We start from the raw sequence: 20,974 nt of genomic DNA, 5'->3' as shown, positions 1-20,974 counted from the left end.
AACAAGCAATTACTTCTGGCATTTTGTGGTTGATGTTGTTCATTTTGTAACTTTTGTTCTTTTTCATGATAATAAAGCTAATTTCTCATGTAGCTGCAATTGCTTGGCATGAGAGTAGAGCTGCAATTGATTGGCATGAGAGTAGAAGAAAGTGGGTAGGGGATCAGCGGCTGCAAAGAAAGGCCAAAGATCCAATTATAAGGTATTTTCTCCTCACAAAGGTTCCTGGATAGAATGGGGTTAGCAAGTCATGGTTAAAGAGTTGCACCTTAAAGTTTATAATCAGAAGAAAAGTTGGAGAGCATAACTGCCATAACTTATATTCTTTGTAGGTACAAATGAACTAATTAACACTGGTGTGTCAATTTTAGGAAATTACACTTATATTTGAGTATGTGTCACTCTGTCCACTACTTGCACCTGACTTTCTGATCTGTAAATCCTAGATTTTTCAAAATTGCTCCTTTAGTCCTTTTGTTTGGTGTGTGTCCATATTAGTAGCTTTGTCCATTTACTTGCTGTTAAATTGTAGCTGCTATATGAATGTCAGGAAGTTAAATGTGAAAACTATATGCTGCATATTATAGCACCGTTGTAATGATTGATGATATTAGTGTCTTTGTCCAATTATTTTCTGTTCAATTATTGCTACTTCTTGAAGATAATGTGGAAAGTTTATGTTTCAGCTGGTCAACAACCTATGAGGATCTACTTTCAACCAATGAGTGTTATCCTGAGCCGATCCCCTTAACCGTAAGTCGATCATATAATAGCACATACCTGTCCAATAAATATCTTCTGATTCCTTAGGTGTTACTGTTTCCCTTCGTTATTTCCTTGTCCAAGGATAAAATTTGTATGTTATTAGTATTATCTTGTCAAACCTTTTTCTTAATATTGTGAATCTCAATAACTGGTACATTGTGCAGGAGATGGTTGACTTTTTAGTTGATATTTGGCATGATGAAGGCCTGTTCGATTAGGCAGTCCAGAGAATTTCAAAGTTGACCCTCTACGATCCCTGATTACAGATGATAGTCTAAATCCTTGTAGCTGATTAATCCCATGAACTGGGAAAGCTTTGGCACATATGAACAACAGTAAATCTGAACTGTTCCCCTAATTCTTTGTATGATAAAACTAGATATTGTTAAACATTGCCGCTACTGTGGGGAAACAAAAAATGAATGCGTCCTCTTCAGGTCAGAATGATGATCTATGAATAACTTTCACGACAACTATGTTCTGTTTCCATAAATCATCAGATATTCGGATTTGAGGTCCTACTGAGAATCATGTAATCCTACTTTTACCCCTTTTTATGAACTAAACCCTTTGAGGTAATCAAATGAGGATGCAACGATGACTCAAGTCTCTTACTATGACTTCAACATCACCAAATTAGTTAAATGGTTTTCTCCTCCATGGAACTTAAGAGTTCGTTGGAACAAATGCCTTTCTATAATCCGTCAAATGAACTTCCATTGCAGTCATATTTTTAGAGAAAGAAATATGGTAGCTGACAAGATGGCAAACTTGGGGTTGTTAAATGCTTCATTTACTTGGTATGATAATCCTCCTACTAAGCTTCATGGTTTCTTACAGGTGGATTATTTGGGTATTCCAAATTATCGGTTTTCATAGTGGGAAGATTGTCTGGTTTTTTTGGGTAGTTTAAACAATGTCTTTTGGTATGTTGTTGGAATGGTTTTGGCCTGGTCCCCATTCCTCACTTCATGTAATTATCAGATGTGTATGAAAGGTTGGAGGAGACGGTGGATATGCAAAAGACTACTACAGCGGCAGGAGAGCATAAGAAAATCAAAGGGAAGAAGGTTGCTGTGAAAAATGAAAGTGAACTTGCAGCAGCTAAGCTACCATCTTCATCACAAGTTGCACTGTTTGAACCGATCGCCAAGCATATGGTTCAAGGGAAAAAGGTAATTTCTTGGTCTCCACCAGTTCACAAATTATATACTCATAGTTTCAATCACAAAATAGATACCAAAATATAACGTTTCTTATTTCTTTCTGCCGAACTCAGTTAATTAGTTCGACTATGAATTCGACAAAAGCGTAAGCAGTACTGAGCATATATCATATATGTATATACTATATAGGCAATAACATACGTGAAGTAAATACAGACAGACCCCGTACTGCATGGTTACAATATTGTATTGAATTATTGATTGTTTTATTTTCTTAGGAGACCCGGAGTCGTGTTCCACTGACAGCAATGGCTGGTAGCCTAGCAATATTCTCAGACAAGAGGAATCGGACGCCCAAAGCCCAAAGCCGCCGGGAATATCAATGACTAATGTTTAACAATCCCATTATCATTTGGTTGTGTCTGATTGACTCGTTCAATATTTGTATGAGTGTGTATGCCTGGTCATTTATATGAATTTTAGCTGCCGTTTGATTCATGACCAGATTCATGGTTTATATACAGACTTGATCTAACGATGATTAAAGAAGAAAAGAAGAAGAAACACAGAGAGAGATAGAGAGCCTTACTTCGAGCAAATTGCTACTTTGGGCTAAGCTTACTGTCATTTATTGACGTTTTTTGCATGTCACTTTTTGAATCTTGATGAACAAATGTAGGTGATCAACCAAATGCAAAGCTTGGAAAACAGACCAGAAAATTGTGCAATGTAGTTAATCAGTCATCAAATTTGACCATGACGACTCCTCTGAGTTGAGGCCAGCCTAACCTTCAATGTGCTGTTGACAATCAAAGGAACACACAAACCTACTAGTTCATCTGGCAAATTTAAGTTGGAAAATGAAATATGGCCCTCAAGGCAATAAGATAAATCAATCATAAGGATATACTCATTTTAGAATTACTCTCTCACTCACCTTTGCCCAGTCTATTGAATGATTCACAAACTTTATTATAAATTTATTCACAAGTTAGTAACAAATCAATTATCCTGAGTACAATATTCACAGAACAAAGAAGGGAGGAATGCCCACTGAAGAACAATAATTGAACTTTTTCAATTGGTGGAACTTTTGAAACAAGATGAATAGAGGCGCCCATAAACTTACAGTTGAAGGCAGACAGATAACTAGATACTGCACAGGCTACCAGTTTTCCTTCACTATTTTTGATTTCTCTAGAATGAATTTCCCTTCCTTGTATTTCTGTGTTTCCTCAAAGGCTCGTTCATACTTCCAGCCCAGCAATTCATGGCAGTCGCAGCAGTAGACATCCGCAACCGTGTGCAGACCAGTGATGAGGGGTCGGTCTTCTTTAGGCCCCACTGTAACATTCATTGCATATGAGAAGAGAAAGCCTCGACCATTTCTTCCCTAATGATTTAGCGAAAGAAGAAACAGTCAAATCATGATTCTTGCAATCCTCTCATTTGATCACAACCAGAACAAAACTAGCTTATCTTCTACACACTAAATAAATGAATATAGTGCAGAACACAAAAATCCTCAGCCAAAAACACAAAACAACCACTAGGCTGGCTAATTGAGTTTGAGTTGAGTTCTTTATTCCAAGTTTTCGACATACATTTAGGTTCGAATTTCAATACTCTTCTCCTCCAAATGTAATGACAAACATGAACTTAATGACAGGCAATCCAAAACCATAACCATAAACAAAAGCAACTTATCAATGCAAAGGGAAGCTCTATCTTCACCTGAAAGGCTTTAGAAATGATATCATCGTGAAGGGCGACATGGTTTCGGCACTTGCAGCAACTGTAAAGCCTCGGACCAACCAATTCCGCCATCAAAGATCAAAATTGTAACAAGCAAAGACTGGCTGTCTGGCTTGGCCACTATACAAATTCAACACCTTGTCCTATAAGGCATCCAAAGATTTACAGATATATTAGCATCACTGTTTTAGCATAATCCAAATTAAAAGTTTCAAACTCTACAAGAAACCTCCAACATCCCAAATGTCAGGAGCAGCAAAAAGCTCTCACCTTTCTACAAATATATAGTTTTTTTTTTTTTTTTTTTTTTTTTGTCACTCCTGGCCACAAACCTTCTTTTTTTCTTTTTTTTTCAATCAAGCCTCTGTATTTCAAAAAGAAAGAAAAAATGTACAAAAAGAGAGGGGGACATGAACCAAAACCTCTCCAAGAACCAAATCAGGGAAAGTACGCAAAAAGAGCACAAGGGCTGAAACAAATGTGTAAAGAGTGAAAGGAGCAACAGCCTAGACATGACCTATATATATATATATATATATGTCTGAGGCAAATGAAGCAACCCAACATATATATGTGAAGACAATGCAACAACAAAATAGATGGAACACACCTCCAAAACATCAGCAACCATGAAACCTATACCACTAAAATCTAAGCCCACATCTACTAAAGGTAACCACCAACCCAAATGAGAATCAAGCACATCTACAAATATATTGGTCTATATCTACAAGTTCGGCTATAAATCAATCATGGACGCCAATTCTGTTAATAAAACAGGGCAGTGCTAAAGTAAAGGCAGTAAAGATGACACATTTAAACATTAACTACAGTACTACACAGAAAGAAGACGAAAACGAAGAAGCCCAAAACACCCAGTTCAGAAGATCAGGCACAGCAGATAAGTAAAACCCAGTAATTGAGAGTGAATACGGTTCAAGAAAAATGAAACCCAAATTAAAGGTAGACAGTTTATCTTCAATTCGTAATTGGGTAGTGGACTGATCAATAGTGAATGATAGAAATGTTGAAGATATGAGAATCACAGGCAAAGAATGAAAATACCTGCCCAGTTTGGCATGGTGGGTTTTGTATGAATGGGTTAGGGTTGAGAGAGACCGAGACTCTGAGGTCTGAGCTGATAGAGATGTTCGGTGGAGTAGTCTGAGATGACAGATTGCATTCAAGATTTAATCCAAAGAAGAAATCGTTATATATGAGGGTTAATGTTTCTGTTAAATGCCAAAGTGGAAAAAGAAATAAAAAAAAGTTGTAGAGGTTCTACCGAGATTTGAACTCGGGTTACTGGATTCAGAGTCCAATGTCCTGACCACTAGACCATAGAACCGATTTGTAAGAGATTCTGTTTTACTCTATTATATTCTTACTCAATGGCTGCTTCAAATCTTGATTTGGTTTCATTGGTTGAATAGAAGTGTTCGAATATATTATTTGAGTGACTAAACAAGAAATACAATGGTTGTGCCGGTCCACAGAACTTATTAACCTTTTTTTTAGATTGTCATAACCATTTTCCATGGCATTGGGGCATCGACTATACCTAGTTAATAGGTATCAACTTTACTTTCTTCTGTTTCTTCACCTTGATATAATCAAATTTTTCCATTTCGAACTCCAAGTATTTAAAACTTATTCCTATAACGTTTGATGTCATACGATATGGAGCAACGTAATGTCATACAAGGATAGGTCTCACTGAGGTAACCTAGTCCCATGTCATACTATATGAGTATATGGAGCCTCAATGTATTCAGTACACAAAAAAAATCGCTTATCGACTATATATATATATATATACAATGTTGATCAGCTGCAGACGTCCGCACCAAAGTTTTGGTGTGGATTTCCATTTTTACACCATTTTTCGATCGAATTTCCTCATCTCTACCGTCTAATATCTAGATAATATTGTGTAGATCATCTCTGCAAAATTTCAGCCAATTTGGTGATCGTTAAGGCCCTCAAACTCGAAAAACAAATGGACAGACTGAATTATGTCCGGTTGTGTTCATACCATAAAAACTCAAGTTTGAGGGCCTTAACGATCACCAAATTGGCTGAAATTTTGCAGAGATGATTTACACAATATTATCTAGATACTAGACGGTGGAGATGAGGAAATTCGATCAAAAAGTGGTGCAAAAATGGAAATCCGCACCAAAACCATTGGTGCGGACGTCCGCACCTGATCAGCTATGTATATATATACACACACGATCGTTATCACGTGCGGACGTCCGTACGGCTCTTAAAGTGTGGACGTCCCTCCTTTCGCCACCGTACGGCACCGGCGAGGGCACGCCTCCACCCCAGCGAACTCCAGCAGCTTCCCCGACCACTTTCCATCCCCGGCGTGTCCGTCGAATTCCAGTTTTCCTGCCAGATTGACTTTGTTTGAAGTTTTGGGTGATCTGGCCGGAAAACTGGAATTCGGTGGACTCGCCGGGGAGGGAAAGAGGTCAGGGAAGTTGCTGGAGTCTGCTGGGGTGGAGACGCGCCCTCGCCAGCGCCGTACGGTGACGAACAGAGGGAAATCCGCACCTTAAGGCGGTTCGGACGTCCGTATCTGAAATGGACTGTATATATATATATATATTCATATATGGTAATACAGTCGACATTGAAAACTAAGGATAGACTTTTTAGGTCCAGCTACATCAATGATAATTCTTGTCCGCTTTGCAATAACGATAATGAAATTGTTGATCATATTTTTGGCTGTTGTGTTTTCTCACAAGATGTCTGGAGAATTGCAAGCATTGATAATCTAGTTGACTGAAACAATGGAATTTTGCATAATATGAGAAGCCTTTTTGGTAATAATGCCTATGATAAGAATTTATTTGTCAAACCTTCTTCTGTGTTGGCAAATATGGAAAAGAAGAAATGATTGCGTTTTTAGAAACTTAACTCCTAAGTCTTTTGATACAATACAAGTGGCTCTTCATTACTTACATTCTTACGGCAACCATAATTCAGGGCTTGGTGGATTTTCTACTCAAAACCCTCTTGCCAAAATTAAATGGCATCCACCACCCTCGAATTTTTGCAAATTAAACTTTGATGTCTTTGTTAACCAAATAAACTCGGCTGCTACTAGCTTTATTATCAGAGATGATAATGGTCAGTTTGTAGCTGCTGGTGCAAAAAGAGTTGGCTCCTCAAGTGTTCTAACAGTTGAAGTTGCTGCTATAAGGGAAGGACTTCTAAAACCAAGAGAAGCACATCAAAAAGGTAACGGTAGAAGGAGACTCAAAGTTGATGAGTGACTGTATTAATAGCACTTGTGCTACCCCTTGGAGACTCAAGACAATAGTTCAAGTCATTAAGCAAATATGTGAATGTTTTAAGAGCTGCTCTATTCAACATGTTTTTCGAGAAGGTAACTTTCCAACTTAGAAGGATTTTATCCTCTTCATATTAGAAATGTGTTATTGTTTGACCGCTTAAAATCAAGTTGTACTCAAAGTTCTATTTTGTAATTTACTTTTCGTATTAAAAAAAAATACAGTCGACATTGAGACTGTTTGTAGCCAAATGGTGCTTCCCACGATACTCGTTCATATACTTTCAACAACCATTGTTTTTAGATCCTTACTGACGAGTGAACATTGCTCCCACCCTTCTTTCATTATAATTAGTTGATGACATATTCCTAGGCAAAAGGTTGCTCCAGATAAATGAAATATGACGTACAATGGACCTAACTGTTCCATCCCTGGACAAATATGATGGTGTCAACTGACAATTTTGAATTGGACCCAGCATATATCAGATAATTATAGATCTCCTGTTCCTCCTGTTCTGTGAAAGTTTATACTAATGTCTTCTAAGCACCAACATACAAGTATCAACGAAATTCATAGAGGACGAATATATGCAAATGTAAATAAGCATGACGGGAACAATCCAATTTCAGTTTATATGGTCGAATCAACAGTTAAGAAGTATTCTGTACTCGTGCTGTTAATACATACGAACAATATATCTTATGAACAGCCATAGGAAATGGATGAAGATGGTGGTTCAGCAAATTAAACCTACTTTGTACAATATATCCGACTCCCATCCGTGTTTGAATTCATCGCAGCTACAACAAGAATCGGACACAAGAACCACTGCATGCTGCTCCATTATCCTTCTATTGAACCTAGCTGAATGAACCAAAACAAAAATATTGTTCAGTTACACAAATGCAGTGGCATGTGGTGATCCGACCCCAATCCTTTTCAAGTCAGTAAATGGTTCATTAACTTCTTTCTCTCTGTTCTATGTTTCTTTTTAAACACCGAAGATATATGCAAGTCAGTTATAAAAAGACAGTGTTGATACTTATAGTCCCATATAGTCCCACAGTTTGGCAGCCCATTATAACCCTCCAAGTCTCCAACGCTTGAAAGCTCATCAGATCTTTTAGATAATATGCTTTCCCCATGATTATTGCTTTAGGGAGAGAGTAGGGGTGATAGATATATGGCAAGGAGAAAAGGGTAAGGGTGTGAAGAATGTTGGAGTTGCTGGACAGGCATAAAAGAAAATGTCCCTTGAATAAGGTGCCTGCTGGCTGGCACACCTTAGAATCCAGGGACCAATCTGAGATATTAAAAACATAAGGACCAACTAAGGCATTGGACAGACTTGGTGTGCACTCGTCTAATATTAATTGCAAGTTTGCAAATACTTCCCAAATAACCTAAATATATTCATCAAGATAATATCAAAAACATGGGAAAATTAACCTTTCTCAAACCTTTTAGTTAGCATTGTGAGACTGGTCTTGATCAATAAAGTTCAATGCTTCTTCCTTCGAGATAACGTTGACACGGCTCACCCTGTTTGAATGTGTAACACCATAGATTTTGTCAGAAACTTTCACAAGCTCTTGTCGGAATGTTGTGGTTATAAATTGAGTAGTTTCTGTATCTGCCAGTCGTCGGATCATATCTACAACAGCTAATTAAGGAACTTCCATGGCTGTAAAACTTCCAACATAGGCATGTCTAAAAAGAAATGCAGACAAAGTGCCCATTACAAGCTTAGAACACTGAAATTAGAAAGAAAAAAGAAAAAAAAGTCACTCTGCAAATGAACCAATACCCACAGAAGTTGATCAGAAAGCTGTCCAAAGCTGTATTGGTCAGCATGTCCTCTTCACAAAGAAAAAAGTGACTCATCCTACTTATATGCTTCTTTGGATTGATGTCTGAGCTAAATGCCTATCAACAAAGTCTTCTTTCACAATATATGCTATTTTCTAACTTATCTTTGTCTTCTGCATTTCATCTGTGATAAGAATGTGCATCTGTGCAGGCTTTGTCATACAGGAGCATTTAGCCTCCATTAGTATTTGCATTGCAAAAGACAATCTACATCCAGACTCAAACTTAAGAGTGTGTCATATCTGTTCTAGGTAACTTTCCATTTACTTACGGTCCTTAGGACTAGAAAGATATGCCAGTACATAATGAACTCCCCCATGGGCATTAACCATATACAAAGATTTTTATATTTTGAAAGGAGGTTTGAAGTTCCTATTAGTGACACATAATGGTGGGTTGCTTACATATGACTGATGGAGAAACCTAGAGTTCAGGGACATAAATTTATCAGAGGTGGCTATTGGGCTGGATATGAAGGGTTTTAGGGTGCAATACCATATAGTCAAATGAAAGCGAAAACTAAATCAACTTCAGAAGAGATATAGAACTCCACAGACTACGACATAAAGGATACTTCCAACAGCAGTTCTGTACTGAGGATCCAGCGCTGCATCTATTTCATCGAAAAGATAGAAAGGAGCAGGATCACATTGCTGGATTGCAAAGATAAGCGTCAATGCAACAACAGTTTTCTGACCCCCAGACAACTGCTTCATGGACTGAGTCTCTCCTTGCCCAGTAAAAGAAACCTGTAAAAAGAAGGCGAGCCAGAAAGAATTTGTTAAATTGATGTGTAAAAAGAAGGCAAGCCAGAAAGATTTTGTTAAACTATGATATTATCCAACAAATCTTGGACTGAAAAATGCCATCATGTGTATCAGTAAAATTTACTAGGTGTGCCAAAGCCTGGGTTCCTTTCTAAAAGAAATATCAATAAACTAAACTATATTAGTAAACTTTAGTAAGTGTGCCGGTTCCCATCTAAAAGAAATATCAAACAACTAAACAATATCAGCAAACTTTAGCAGGTGTGCCAAAGCCTCGAGCTGAAGGAGAATATCATCTCTCTAAATAAGTTATTAATAAATTAAACTTCCAGTTTGCTAACTACTAGACGTCACAAATAAGGTGGAGATGTCGTTTTAACCCAATGAAATGAGTTTTATGCCAGAAAATACATGCCTTCACTTTCACACCAATATACTTCTCAGATCTATCTGTTTCCCCTGGTCCATCGTCCTCATCCATATCATCATCAGCATGGATACCATCCTGTCATCATACAGCCACATTTATTTAAAATCAAATGACACAGAGCCCAGTTTCCAGAATTAAGACAATGTTATACCTTAACTCCTTTAAATAAACAACAAAATTGGAAATTATCAGTACGTTTCAAACAAAAACTTTATATTGGCTTTGGCTTCAATTTTAAGATTGAAAAAATTATTCTAATGTTAATTAAATAAACACCAAGACAATAGCTTTTTTCTTAGTTTTGTGTGAAAATGGTTCCTCAGCAGAAGACATGAATGCTTTTAAGCCTTTATGTTAAGTCAAAGTCTTGATCAACAGATAAGAAAAAAAATCCTTATAATAAGATCTATCAACAAACAAAAGTTTTCGACAATGGAAAAGATCTGTCAAATTTTATAGTTCTTGCACAAAACAGAGCCACAAGGAGAACTGAGAAACTTCCAATAATGGGGTGAAAAAGATAGGCCCAGTTCCAAGCTTTCTCAAAACACAATCAAGAGAGAATGACGCCAACAAGAACTGCCTGAAACTTTCCAAATATTTGAAAGGTTGTCTACTGAAATCATTTTTCAGCACAAAATGGGTACAATATTTTTGAAACAACACTTGGACCAGCCTGAATGTCAGTGATAGCAGTGCGACCGAATTAAGAGACTAATATTACTTTTCAACAATACTGAACACATAGCATCAAGTAAGTCCAATTAATCCACGCATCTCAGAACTGCCCATAAAGAGCAAAAACTGAAGAGATCAAGTTCAGAAGAAAACCTTTCTTTTCACCATGAGAAGGTGGCCATGGCCCCCTTGCACAAGTTCAGAGAAAACTTCTCGAAAGTTCCTAGCAACACCTTTAAAGGTGCGTTCTATTGATTCGTCCTTCCTCTGATCTAAGACAGATATAAGTTCTGCAATTTTCTGCACAATTGAAAAGATCACAAGTCAATATAACCTAACCATAGCCAACCATTATAGAAAACAAAGAAAAAAAAAACAACTATGTATATAAGAGATCTGATAGAGATTCTAGTGAATTAATACCTCATCACCTGCATCCAGTTCAGCTTGCCTTCTCTGGAGTTCTTCACGTTGTTCGGTAAAATTTACATACTGGTCAAGTGCTTTCTTGTTGACATGACTAAACTGTTGCAGTTGCTCACTGCATCTGTGCAGCATTTTATGCAGTCCTTTGATGTTCCTTCGCTTATAACTGGCATTCCAGTACAAACTATGAGGAACCATGCCAACTGTGATACGTTTGAAGCTATGATAAAACATTTAAGAATCTACCAGCTACATATATCAAAGAGAAAGAACTATCATCATATATGTCGGAATATAATGGTTGATTTACAACTAACAACCCTGCAGGATCCAGGCCACTAGAGCTTGGCTGAAGTAACACGTGAGATTGGAAAGAGAAGATAGTAAAAAAATCTAAACAAATGGACAATCTAGCACATAACCAAATATGTAATGGAAGTTTTGAAACTTCAAAAGAACTCTAAAAAATAAATGCACAAACATCATCACTTAATAGAAGATAATTGAAAGTATGAACAGAAGTAATACGTTTCAAAAGCATCTGATGACAATGCACCCAATTCCCTTATTTTCTTTGAGTACTCTTCTTGTTTAGCAAGATACATATTTCTTTCACTCAGCAGCTGCTCTAGCTCTTTGGCTTCCTCCTGAAGTGTACTCTCATAGTTGTCTTCCAAGTTCTGCATTCAGAAGGGGTCATCTTAGCAGCTAAAGCAATCATTTACAATCTAGCATGGTAAAAGGACTACCTTCAACTTAGTCTTTTCATCCTTGGTTTTCTTCAATTGCTTTGAGTGACCATCAATACTTTCAGAAACTCCTGATGTGCAAAACTCATATGTTAACAAACACGAGCATGAAAACAACTTTTAAAAATAAATATTAAAAAAATTAAAAAGCAAATCATTGCCCTCACTTCTGAGCTGCTCTGTTGCATCCTCAACCAATAATCTAGCATCATTCAGTTCCTGAATCTTTATTTCATCTTCACCATGCAAATTATCAGTTTCCACAGAAGATATTATTGCCTCTAGTTCTTGCTTCCGCCTCTTAAGGTTCGTAGTTAAATTAGTCTCCAGCTCTGCCTTTCTTGCCTCAGTCTATCAGTAAGAAGAAAAAAATGCACATGAGAAGACATTAGAACTAAATTTGCACAGAGAAACGCATGAAGAGTGAATGAAACATACGGCTTACCTCAGATCGGTCCGCCTTGCATGTAATAAGCTTCTCTTTAAGATCTGCTATTTCAGGGTTTAATCTTGAGAGAAGATCCTTCTCCTCTGGAGTCAAATGATCAATGAGATCGGTGCCCATTTCAGCCCGCTTCATTCCCATACTAACTCTAAGCTGATCAATTTGAGTCCGCACATCAGCAAGTGATTTTTCCTACAAATAAGGGAAGAGTTTAGAACAGAGAAAATAACAAATTAAAAACAAAAATAAAAATAAAAGAGCCAGTATTTAAGGCTCAGATCATGAACTCATCTCAAATCCCAAATATACCTTATTCCCAAGTGCGTTAGAAATTAAGCTTTCCTGCTTATTAGCATTCGCAATGTCCTGCTTAAGCTGTTCCAGTTCTGATTTGTCATGAGCTCGCTTAGCATCAATTTTCTGCTGCTCAGTTACAAGTTCTGTAATTTTCGTGTCTATCTGTAAGCTAAATTTAGAAAAAACAAGACTAGAACTTGACCAAATTGTAGGATCAATAAGACAAAAGTGCAACATTCACAAGAGAAACTATGGTAGCTAGAATGCCGGTAAGGTAACTATCATCACATTATAGGAATAAATTATGCAAGGGAAGATATACTTGACAGGATATATGTTATTACAGAATACATATTCAGCAGGGGCAGGCAATTATCTTTGAGCTAATGAACAATAACCTTAAAAGAATTGTAACAGAACTGTTGCAGAAAAAAAACCTAGTTCTCAGATTTCTCCCTCTTGGACAGCTACTCACTTTCCAAAGATTTGGTCTTTTTCAAAAAATAAAGGAGCAATACCTTCTTCCTTAAACCAGTACTGGATACATTTTTTACATGTGCGGAAGAATTTGAGGCAAAGCAAATGAAAAGTTTGGGAATCCAAAATCTAGGAATGTGAAATTGCAAACAAAATATCATCATCTCCCAACACCCAATCTAAGCAACGCCTTTCAGACCGAGTTGAGAGTAGGGGTGTCCAGAAATTTCTGTATGACACCACTGAACAACAACTACCAACTTGTGTTGGTGTCATGCACATTTGAACTTTGAATTAAGAAAGCATAATCTGACACTATATGAAAGACTAATAAGGATAAACTGAGACACTATATGAAAGATTTCAGTAAGAGGATATCTTGAAGCATTAATCTGATTTTATCGAGCTCTTCTTTTTTCAAGTTGATAGATTTTGTATTCTGTCGAATTAGGTTCATAAACTTCAATTTTGAGCGTCTATGATCATAAAATCCTCCCGTCATTCCACCCTTCTTGCTGACTTGATCTCCTGTTAGATAACAAAATGTGGTTTGTCAGGACTGGTTATAAAATTACTCTGCACAAAGTATGCAGAAAAAGTCTGCAGCTCTTACATACCTTCTAAAGTGATGCAGTCTAGACCATCGGTACGAGCAACCTTTGTGGCCACATCCAGGTCTCGACAAACAACTGTTCTTGCAAATACCTATGAACAATACGAGCATTTAATTGTAAAAATCCATTCTTCAAATTCCATGATGGATTAAAAAAATTAGAGGTTCTATTCTTACCAAAAAATAAATATAAAATTAGAGGTTCTACAACCAACAGGCCCTTCCACCAAGGGATCCCTTATTGTGGCTTATATGAGGGATTGAGCATTAGCCCAATTTTTTGATCACATATCAACATCTCCATCATTCAACCTCTAGGTATATATGAGTAGATCATTTCTACAAATTTTCGGCCAAATTGGTGATCGTTAAGGCTTCGAACTAGCTTAAATCAATGGACGGATCAAATCTGCCAAACCTGAACGGTTCATTTAAATCACAGTTTTGAGCACCTTAATGATCACCAATTTGGATGATATTTTGCAGAAGTGATCTACATATTAGGACCTAAAAACTGAACGGTTAAGATTGAAAAATGTAATCGAAAAGTTGGTCTAATGCTCAATCCCTCATATAAACCACAATAAGGGATCACTTAGTCGAAGGGCCTTGCTACAACCGAGGATAATTTATTAGACAAATAACTCAACTGCTAAGATGGATTCAAAAATTTAGATATGAACCCCAACACCAAATAATGGTTTTACCACATCTGAATTTTGGAAGCTAACCTGAGCAAATGCAGCAGTGTACTTTGGAAGAAATTTTAACCTCTTCAACAAGGGAACCACATCTGAATTTTGTGGATAAGTTACCCTTGGAGCCCTCACCCTATTCAGGGGGATAAACGTAACACGTCCACCTTTGAGTGAATTAAGGTGCCTGATTATCTGAGTTGATATTTCATCATTCTCAACAACAACGTGAAATAAGCTGTCCAGGAAAGAACAAAGTAAATACTTGAACTTAAACTGCAAACCAATGATAAAGGTGACACCAATGGATGGGGTAGAAAGTTATTCTTTACATACCTGTTCCCAGCAGTGACTTCCACTGCGGTAAAGAACTTTTCCTCACAATCAAGCAACTCAATAATAGGACCATACACCCCAGGAATATTGTACTCTCTGCAGATCTTACGAACAGAATTTAGCCCTCTCCTCAAATCCTGAAAGTAGTACACATAAGGAGAGAGACATTACAAGCAATTCTGGGTAGGATAGTATGTTGCACTTCTACTGCACAATTGCCATTACTAAGGCGCATATTTAAATTTGATATCTATCCATGTTCAGCATATCAGAAGCTACAAAGGTCAAGAAACTGATCACTCACACCAGCAGTTGCATGATCAAGGCTCTTCTCTGCCTTCTCAACTTCTGTCGTCAGTTTCTCAATTTCAGTAGAAAGTTCAGTTTCTTTCTTCCATAGGGTCCTACCACCAAAAAACAGTTGGTAAAGTCATATTAGAATAGGTAACAAAAATTAATGGAAGTGATAATTACAAACTCATACTTGCGCTCATCCTGCATTTTGTCCCTCTCTGCTTTATGATGACTGAATCCTTCCCGTGACTGAGAGATGAGAGACTCTATGTGAGTAATTTCATTTCTTCGAGATTCAATGTAAGTACCCCGCTCGTTCAACTCAGCATTAAGACGTTTGATTTCATCCTGAAGCTTCTTCTCCTGGAATAAAAAAGAATAAAAAAAAATAGGCTTTTTACACATGCCATTTCCATGCCATCAAGACAGCATAAGGAGAGTATATCAAAGTTTTTTATGCTTCTTTGTTTCATGTAGCAGAAATTTTATTTTAGGATATTTTGAATGATTTGGTCTATTTGGAAAAGGATGAGGTTGCTGTGCTCTTAGAAAGTTGGACAGGACCTGCTTGGCCAATTATTTCCTTCATCACATGTAGTAAAAATGTCGGGAATGTTATACTATAAATCATGCAGTACATGAAAAACTACTTTACTCTACCCACTCACCATTCACCAACTAAACTTAATATCAGTCAAAACAACTGTAAACCAAGGATATAGTTTCTTTTATATGTTTCTGTCAATATATCACAGTTTGCTCTGAATCTGTACTTATTTATATGATCAGAATTTATTAGTTCAATCTAGTAATCAGATTTATGATCTGAATCCCATAATCAGTTAAGTTAAAGCGACTGCTACTACAGCCAGAATTTAATTGAAACAAATTAACAACAAAATAAAGTAACTATTAATCCTCAAATGGCTCCGGATAGCATAAGGTTCTATATCTACTAGTTGAGATCATGCAATTCTAAAGCACCATATACTCAGATGACATGATCAATAACCTGATATGACATATATGATCATAAAATACTTAAAAAGGAGGTCATACCTGTGCCAAATTTGAAGAAAGAACTCTTTCAAGATCATCAATTTCCTTTTGAAGCCATTTGTCACGAGCAGCTTTACTAGAAAACTGGGTCGCACGACCTTGTTTTTGATAAAGTATGCTAAGCTGCTTCTCGCGCTCCATTATTCTATATTCAAGATAATCAATTGTGAGAAAAGATACCAACACCTAGGACCATGTTTGCAAATATCAGAATAAATTACATTATCTGGAAGAACTAGATAGAGCATATGTAGAGAATGAACAAGTGAATAACTGCTACAAAGCCATTGTTCAGTGACTTCAGTCATATAAAACAGGTGCACAAAGTACATAAAACTGAATAAATCATTTTTTCAAGTAGATCAGAAAGAGGAGAGCCTGCATCAGGTGACGAAAGTAAGATTAAGTTTTCCCATGTAATGGATAGTAATTCATTACCGGCACAACTTAATCTTACTTACCTATGATTGCACCGAATTTAGCAACTATAAGGATAGCGCAGAAGGTAGACAATTGGATTAGTGTGAAAATTAACCTAGTATATGTCCAATACAGGGAGACTAGATGAACAAAAAACTATGGAACCCGCACACGAATGGTATGGAGATGACATGACAAATTGCAAACAAAATAAGATTTTACATTTTCAAAAGGGTGAAGCAAAAGAATAACAGGCTGATAAAACTTTTTGATATCAAATATCTATAGACATACCCCTTCGTTATTTCCTTTTCCCTCATGACTTGATTGTCATACAGAGGACTTATCTTCTCAAGCTCATCCATTGAATCCTGAATTTCTTTCTCCAAACTTCGTAGTTGTCTCACAGCCTCTTCCTGGAAGAAAGAAAACATCAATAAATGCAGCATTTGTGTCCCTCAAATCACTAGCAACAAAATACGAATAGGGAAAAAAAATCAGTGTCAAAGGCATAATTAGAATATTACTTTGGCTCGGATATTTCCAGATATCTTCTCCTGTAGATCTTTGACATCAAGCTCAAGCTCAGTGTGTTTCTTTATTGCTTCTGTTCTTCGTTTTTCTACTGCTTCTTTCTCCTTGTGTAAAGTTTGTAGCTCTTTTGTCAGATCTTTCAAAGCCTTATCCAAGTCCTTGGACTTTTCATGGGCATCCAGCACGCTATTATACATCTTCGTTGATTTTTCAGAAACCTTATTTCGAGAATTTTCTACCTAATACCAAATGAAAAGCAGGCAGGTTGAGAAATAAAGGTCAGTCTAAACTGTTCTCATGCACACGCGCGCGCGCACATACACACACAGCTGCCTTCCCATCTAGTACGAATAAGAGAAAGACTCAACTATGAACTTCATATACCTATTTATTTCCATCAATACAACACAAAAGAAGTGCTGACACCAGAAATCATTTCTACTAACCTCTGCCAGCCTTTGGCGAGCATCCTGAAGTTCCTTGTCATATATAGTGTATTCCAGAGATTTTCGCTGCTTGTCAAGCTGCTGATACTTTCTAAGTTCCTCTTTCTCTTCGTCCAGTTCCTTCAATCGCTCATCCAAGTACTGAACAACTTGAATTATCTGCTTTCTTTTGTTACCTGATTAGCAAAGAGAAAACAATGTGAGAACGCATATCTAATAACCATAAAACAACTAATATATTCATGACTTACCAGTGTCCTGCATGATTTTCAAACTTTCCTGACGTCTTTCCTCATACACTCGAGTGCCACCGATTTCCTTAAGTAAATCAAGTCGCTCAGAGTCTTTCATCAGTGTCAATGATGATATCTATGGAACAGTCACAATTTAAAAGTAAATCAATATTCTTCAAATCATACCTATAACTCAAGTCTAAACAAGTTGCACAGTTATACCTTTCCTTGCTGCACAACATAATATGGATTTGAGCGAGAGAACCCAGCACTTTCCAGTAAATTCATAACCTCGGTTTTCCTGAAATTAAGATATCTTCTGTCATTAAACATAGACCATGGAGAAGTCTAGAGATCAAACCACATAACATGCAATCCTAAAGGCTTCTGCGGGGGATTTTTATATACTCACGTGATGTGCTTTCCATCCAAGAAATATTCATCCTTCTTCAAACCAATTGTCCTTCGCAACCGCACTTCCTCCTTATCAACCTATTTTAGAAGTGATCCAAAAGTGCAAGGAAGATCCCAATATAAGCATCCCAATCGCCTCATTTTTTGTTAATAATATAGACATTGAACAGAATTGGACGAAATCTAAATATAAATAATATTTAATAAAACGAATGAGGAGATGCAGCATATTACCGGTATTCGATTGTCAGAGTTATCGAAGACAATCTCCACAAACGCAGATAAGACTTGGTGCCCTGCACCTTCCTGTTCAATATATATTGCAATGAAAGCTGTTTACTAAGCAAATGGTTCAACATCCTTGATGAAAGATACAAGCATTGAGTAAGACATACATGGAGTAGAGCATGCCGATCGTCGCTCCGAAGGTTTTGGAAAAGGTCACTTAGTACAAACCGAATTGCTATAAAAAAAATTACAAAAATAAAAACAACACATTTCAAAATAGGTCAAACTGGAAAAGTTAATCCTAAAAAAATTAAACAATAAAAATTCCACAGGATAAAACCACTGCAAGAATCCTGTTTAGTAGTTACTTACCATGGAAGAAGTTTGTCTTTCCAGATCCATTAGCACCAACTGCAGTAGACATTGTTGAAATCAATGTCAAATTGATAAGCAAAGATAATAGAGCATTGCATCATTAAACAAGCAAAGGGTACAAACAGACCACGTGCTTATTATACTGGATAAGATCTCAATTACAGACAATGTATAACAGCAATAGATAAAATGTAGAATCTCTGTAATTGTTAGAGGCTAACTTCTATATATGATGACGTTAATATCAGAAACCATGAAACAAAATACCTCCCCATACTCCCACCATTTGACAACACATCACTGAAGAACATGTATGACATACTCAAGCTCATTTTTTTTGTCTAATGGCTATCCCCTTAGCTAATCAAACAGTAGTGATACAGTAAATCACTGCCTTGTAATTTAAAATGCCAAAAATAAAATTAATTGAACTTTGCGCCAGATTTGGAATATCAATCTAGTTAATATAAAGCAAATGCATCCATCAAGTTAAGCATATGATAAATTATGCACCCATACAGAATTCATCAACACAAAACACACAAGCAAAAGAAGAAGATTGTTACCAACGCAGTTGATTTTTGGACTGAATGGCTCAGTAGCAACTTGTTCTCTGTAGCTCTTAAACCCTTCAATTATAATCTAATTTGAGAACCAAAAACACCAACAAATTAATAGAAAAATGGTGCACACACACAAAAAAAAACAGTACACAATAGAAATTACTTGAGAAAACAAAGTAATTGGAACTACACCTATGACCAAAACTCACCTGCTTTATATGCATTTTGAAATCGTCCCGACTGTCAACCTCTGAGAAATGTCAACGAAAAACTATCAATTTATAGTCATAGTAAATAAACATCAATGTTCCTAAAGCAGCAACTCTTAGAAACTGAAATATACACACATCCTACCCACATTTACTTGTACTTTCACATCTATACCATAACAGAAGCGATTCGCCACTATCCTACATAACTCTGCTTCAAGCAAAAGCAAACGCACTCGACAATCATATAAACTAAAGCCCTCAATCCGCCATTGAGTAGGATTTTCGAAACCTAATCGTGTACAGCCTATTCAAACCACGGATTTGTCACTAAAGGAAACCAATGCCAAATCCACAAAACCTAATCACGCTCCTTCCGAGCCGTAATCGGAAACTAAACTCAAAACCCTAGCTATCACCCAGGGGTGTATATACAGTCCACAAACTCAAATTAACTTCAACGAAGCAGAAAACCAGAGAGAAGCTACGCGATTCAACCAATTTCGAGTAAGCGAGAATTGAAATTGAAGCTAAAGCTTTGAGAAGAGAGAGAGAGAGAGAGGAGGGAGACTTACTAGTTGAAGTTGACGATTGAGTTCATGCCACGAAGAAGAGGAGGGAGACGGAGAGGAGTGTTGTCTGTCTGTTAAGCTAGGGTTTGGGGTGGAGCGCAGTGTGGACTCTGCGCGGATCGGAGGGAAGTAAAAGGCGGCAAAAATGAAAAATTGGGGAGGTTCCTCTTTTTTTTTTCTTTTGTTCGAAACCAGGAAAATCGGAAATGAAAATGAAATATCATCATCGACTTGTCGCGTTGAATCTGCATCTGAATTTACTTTTTCATTTCATTTTTTACTGGATAGTCTTCTATGTACTTACGGGGTGTAAAAATATACGACACCATGCGATAGCTAAGTTTTATGAATTTGTTAGAATTGAATAATTTTCCTAGCTACTTGTTACATGGGAAGCTCAACAACATGCTTAGTTAGACAAGGGTGAGATGGATGCAATTCGAAGACAAATTGGATGGAGACATGTTTTTAAGGTGGGTTATAAGTTTGTTCATAGAAAGAAGAGAACTAGTCGTTCTGGAGGCATATGCAGTTCGGTTGAGATCGTACGAAGAAATCAAATGCAGACTTCATCGTTCTGTAGCTAATTCAGAATAGATAGAGTTTTCTGGCTTCTAAAGTCACTCATCTAAATCCTAGTACGTCAGGTCACCTGCCATTGCTTTTGGAAGTTAAGAAGAAGAGGCTGAGGAGACCTTTCATCCTTTACACAAGCCATCAAAGTTTACTATGTTCATGGCACAACTACAAATTTGACGGAGCTCTCTATGAAAGAACTTAGTTCAATAACACTGAAGTATGATCATACAAATAAACACATAATCAATCTAGCTTAAACAGTACTCTAG

General features: G+C 36.9%; 3 protein-coding genes and 1 non-coding gene across 4 annotated transcripts; 1 reads left to right on the top strand and 3 right to left on the bottom strand.

Annotated features, from left to right (window-relative positions):
- Positions 1–93: 93 nt before the first annotated feature.
- Positions 94–1,234, top strand: LOC101294816 (the record flags this gene model as incomplete). The annotated part of the gene is made up of 3 exons (XM_004309538.1): positions 94–202; positions 687–753; positions 930–1,234. Coding segments are annotated over 3 exons (230 nt in total), but the record flags the coding sequence as incomplete, so codon positions are not given.
- Positions 1,235–2,881: 1,647 nt separating this feature from the next.
- Positions 2,882–4,871, bottom strand: LOC101308533 (protein yippee-like At4g27745-like). The gene is made up of 3 exons (XM_004309504.1): positions 4,752–4,871; positions 3,666–3,829; positions 2,882–3,324 (listed from the first exon to the last, which is right to left on the bottom strand). The coding sequence occupies exons 2-3, from the start codon at positions 3,756–3,758 to the stop codon at positions 3,097–3,099; spliced, it is 321 nt and encodes a 106-aa protein (XP_004309552.1). The 5' UTR covers positions 3,759–3,829; positions 4,752–4,871; the 3' UTR covers positions 2,882–3,096.
- A 91-nt stretch (positions 4,872–4,962) lies between these two features.
- Positions 4,963–5,034, bottom strand: TRNAQ-CUG. The gene has a single exon. It is a non-coding gene; the product is annotated as a tRNA-Gln (tRNA).
- A 2,534-nt stretch (positions 5,035–7,568) lies between these two features.
- Positions 7,569–20,530, bottom strand: LOC101308245 (structural maintenance of chromosomes protein 3-like). Its single transcript, XM_004309503.1, has 30 exons — positions 20,130–20,530; positions 19,555–19,595; positions 19,349–19,424; positions 18,780–18,818; positions 18,575–18,642; positions 18,414–18,485; positions 18,178–18,257; positions 17,988–18,066; positions 17,784–17,901; positions 17,533–17,708; positions 17,080–17,325; positions 16,847–16,968; positions 16,133–16,277; positions 15,264–15,436; positions 15,084–15,183; positions 14,780–14,916; positions 14,480–14,681; positions 13,753–13,840; positions 13,514–13,663; positions 12,671–12,822; positions 12,362–12,553; positions 12,084–12,267; positions 11,917–11,987; positions 11,696–11,847; positions 11,165–11,333; positions 10,895–11,041; positions 10,049–10,138; positions 9,441–9,615; positions 8,458–8,651; positions 7,569–7,861 (listed from the first exon to the last, which is right to left on the bottom strand). The coding sequence occupies exons 2-29, from the start codon at positions 19,567–19,569 to the stop codon at positions 8,461–8,463; spliced, it is 3,609 nt and encodes a 1,202-aa protein (XP_004309551.1). The 5' UTR covers positions 19,570–19,595; positions 20,130–20,530; the 3' UTR covers positions 7,569–7,861; positions 8,458–8,460.
- Between the last annotated feature and the right edge of the window lie 444 nt (positions 20,531–20,974).

The sequence above is a fragment of the Fragaria vesca genome, unplaced genomic scaffold (genome assembly GCF_000184155.1).
Source record: "Fragaria vesca subsp. vesca unplaced genomic scaffold, FraVesHawaii_1.0 scf0512956, whole genome shotgun sequence".
NCBI lineage: Eukaryota > Viridiplantae > Streptophyta > Magnoliopsida > Rosales > Rosaceae > Fragaria > Fragaria vesca.
Note: the sequence above shows the minus strand (reverse complement) of the source record. Positions and strands in the feature narration are given on the sequence as shown.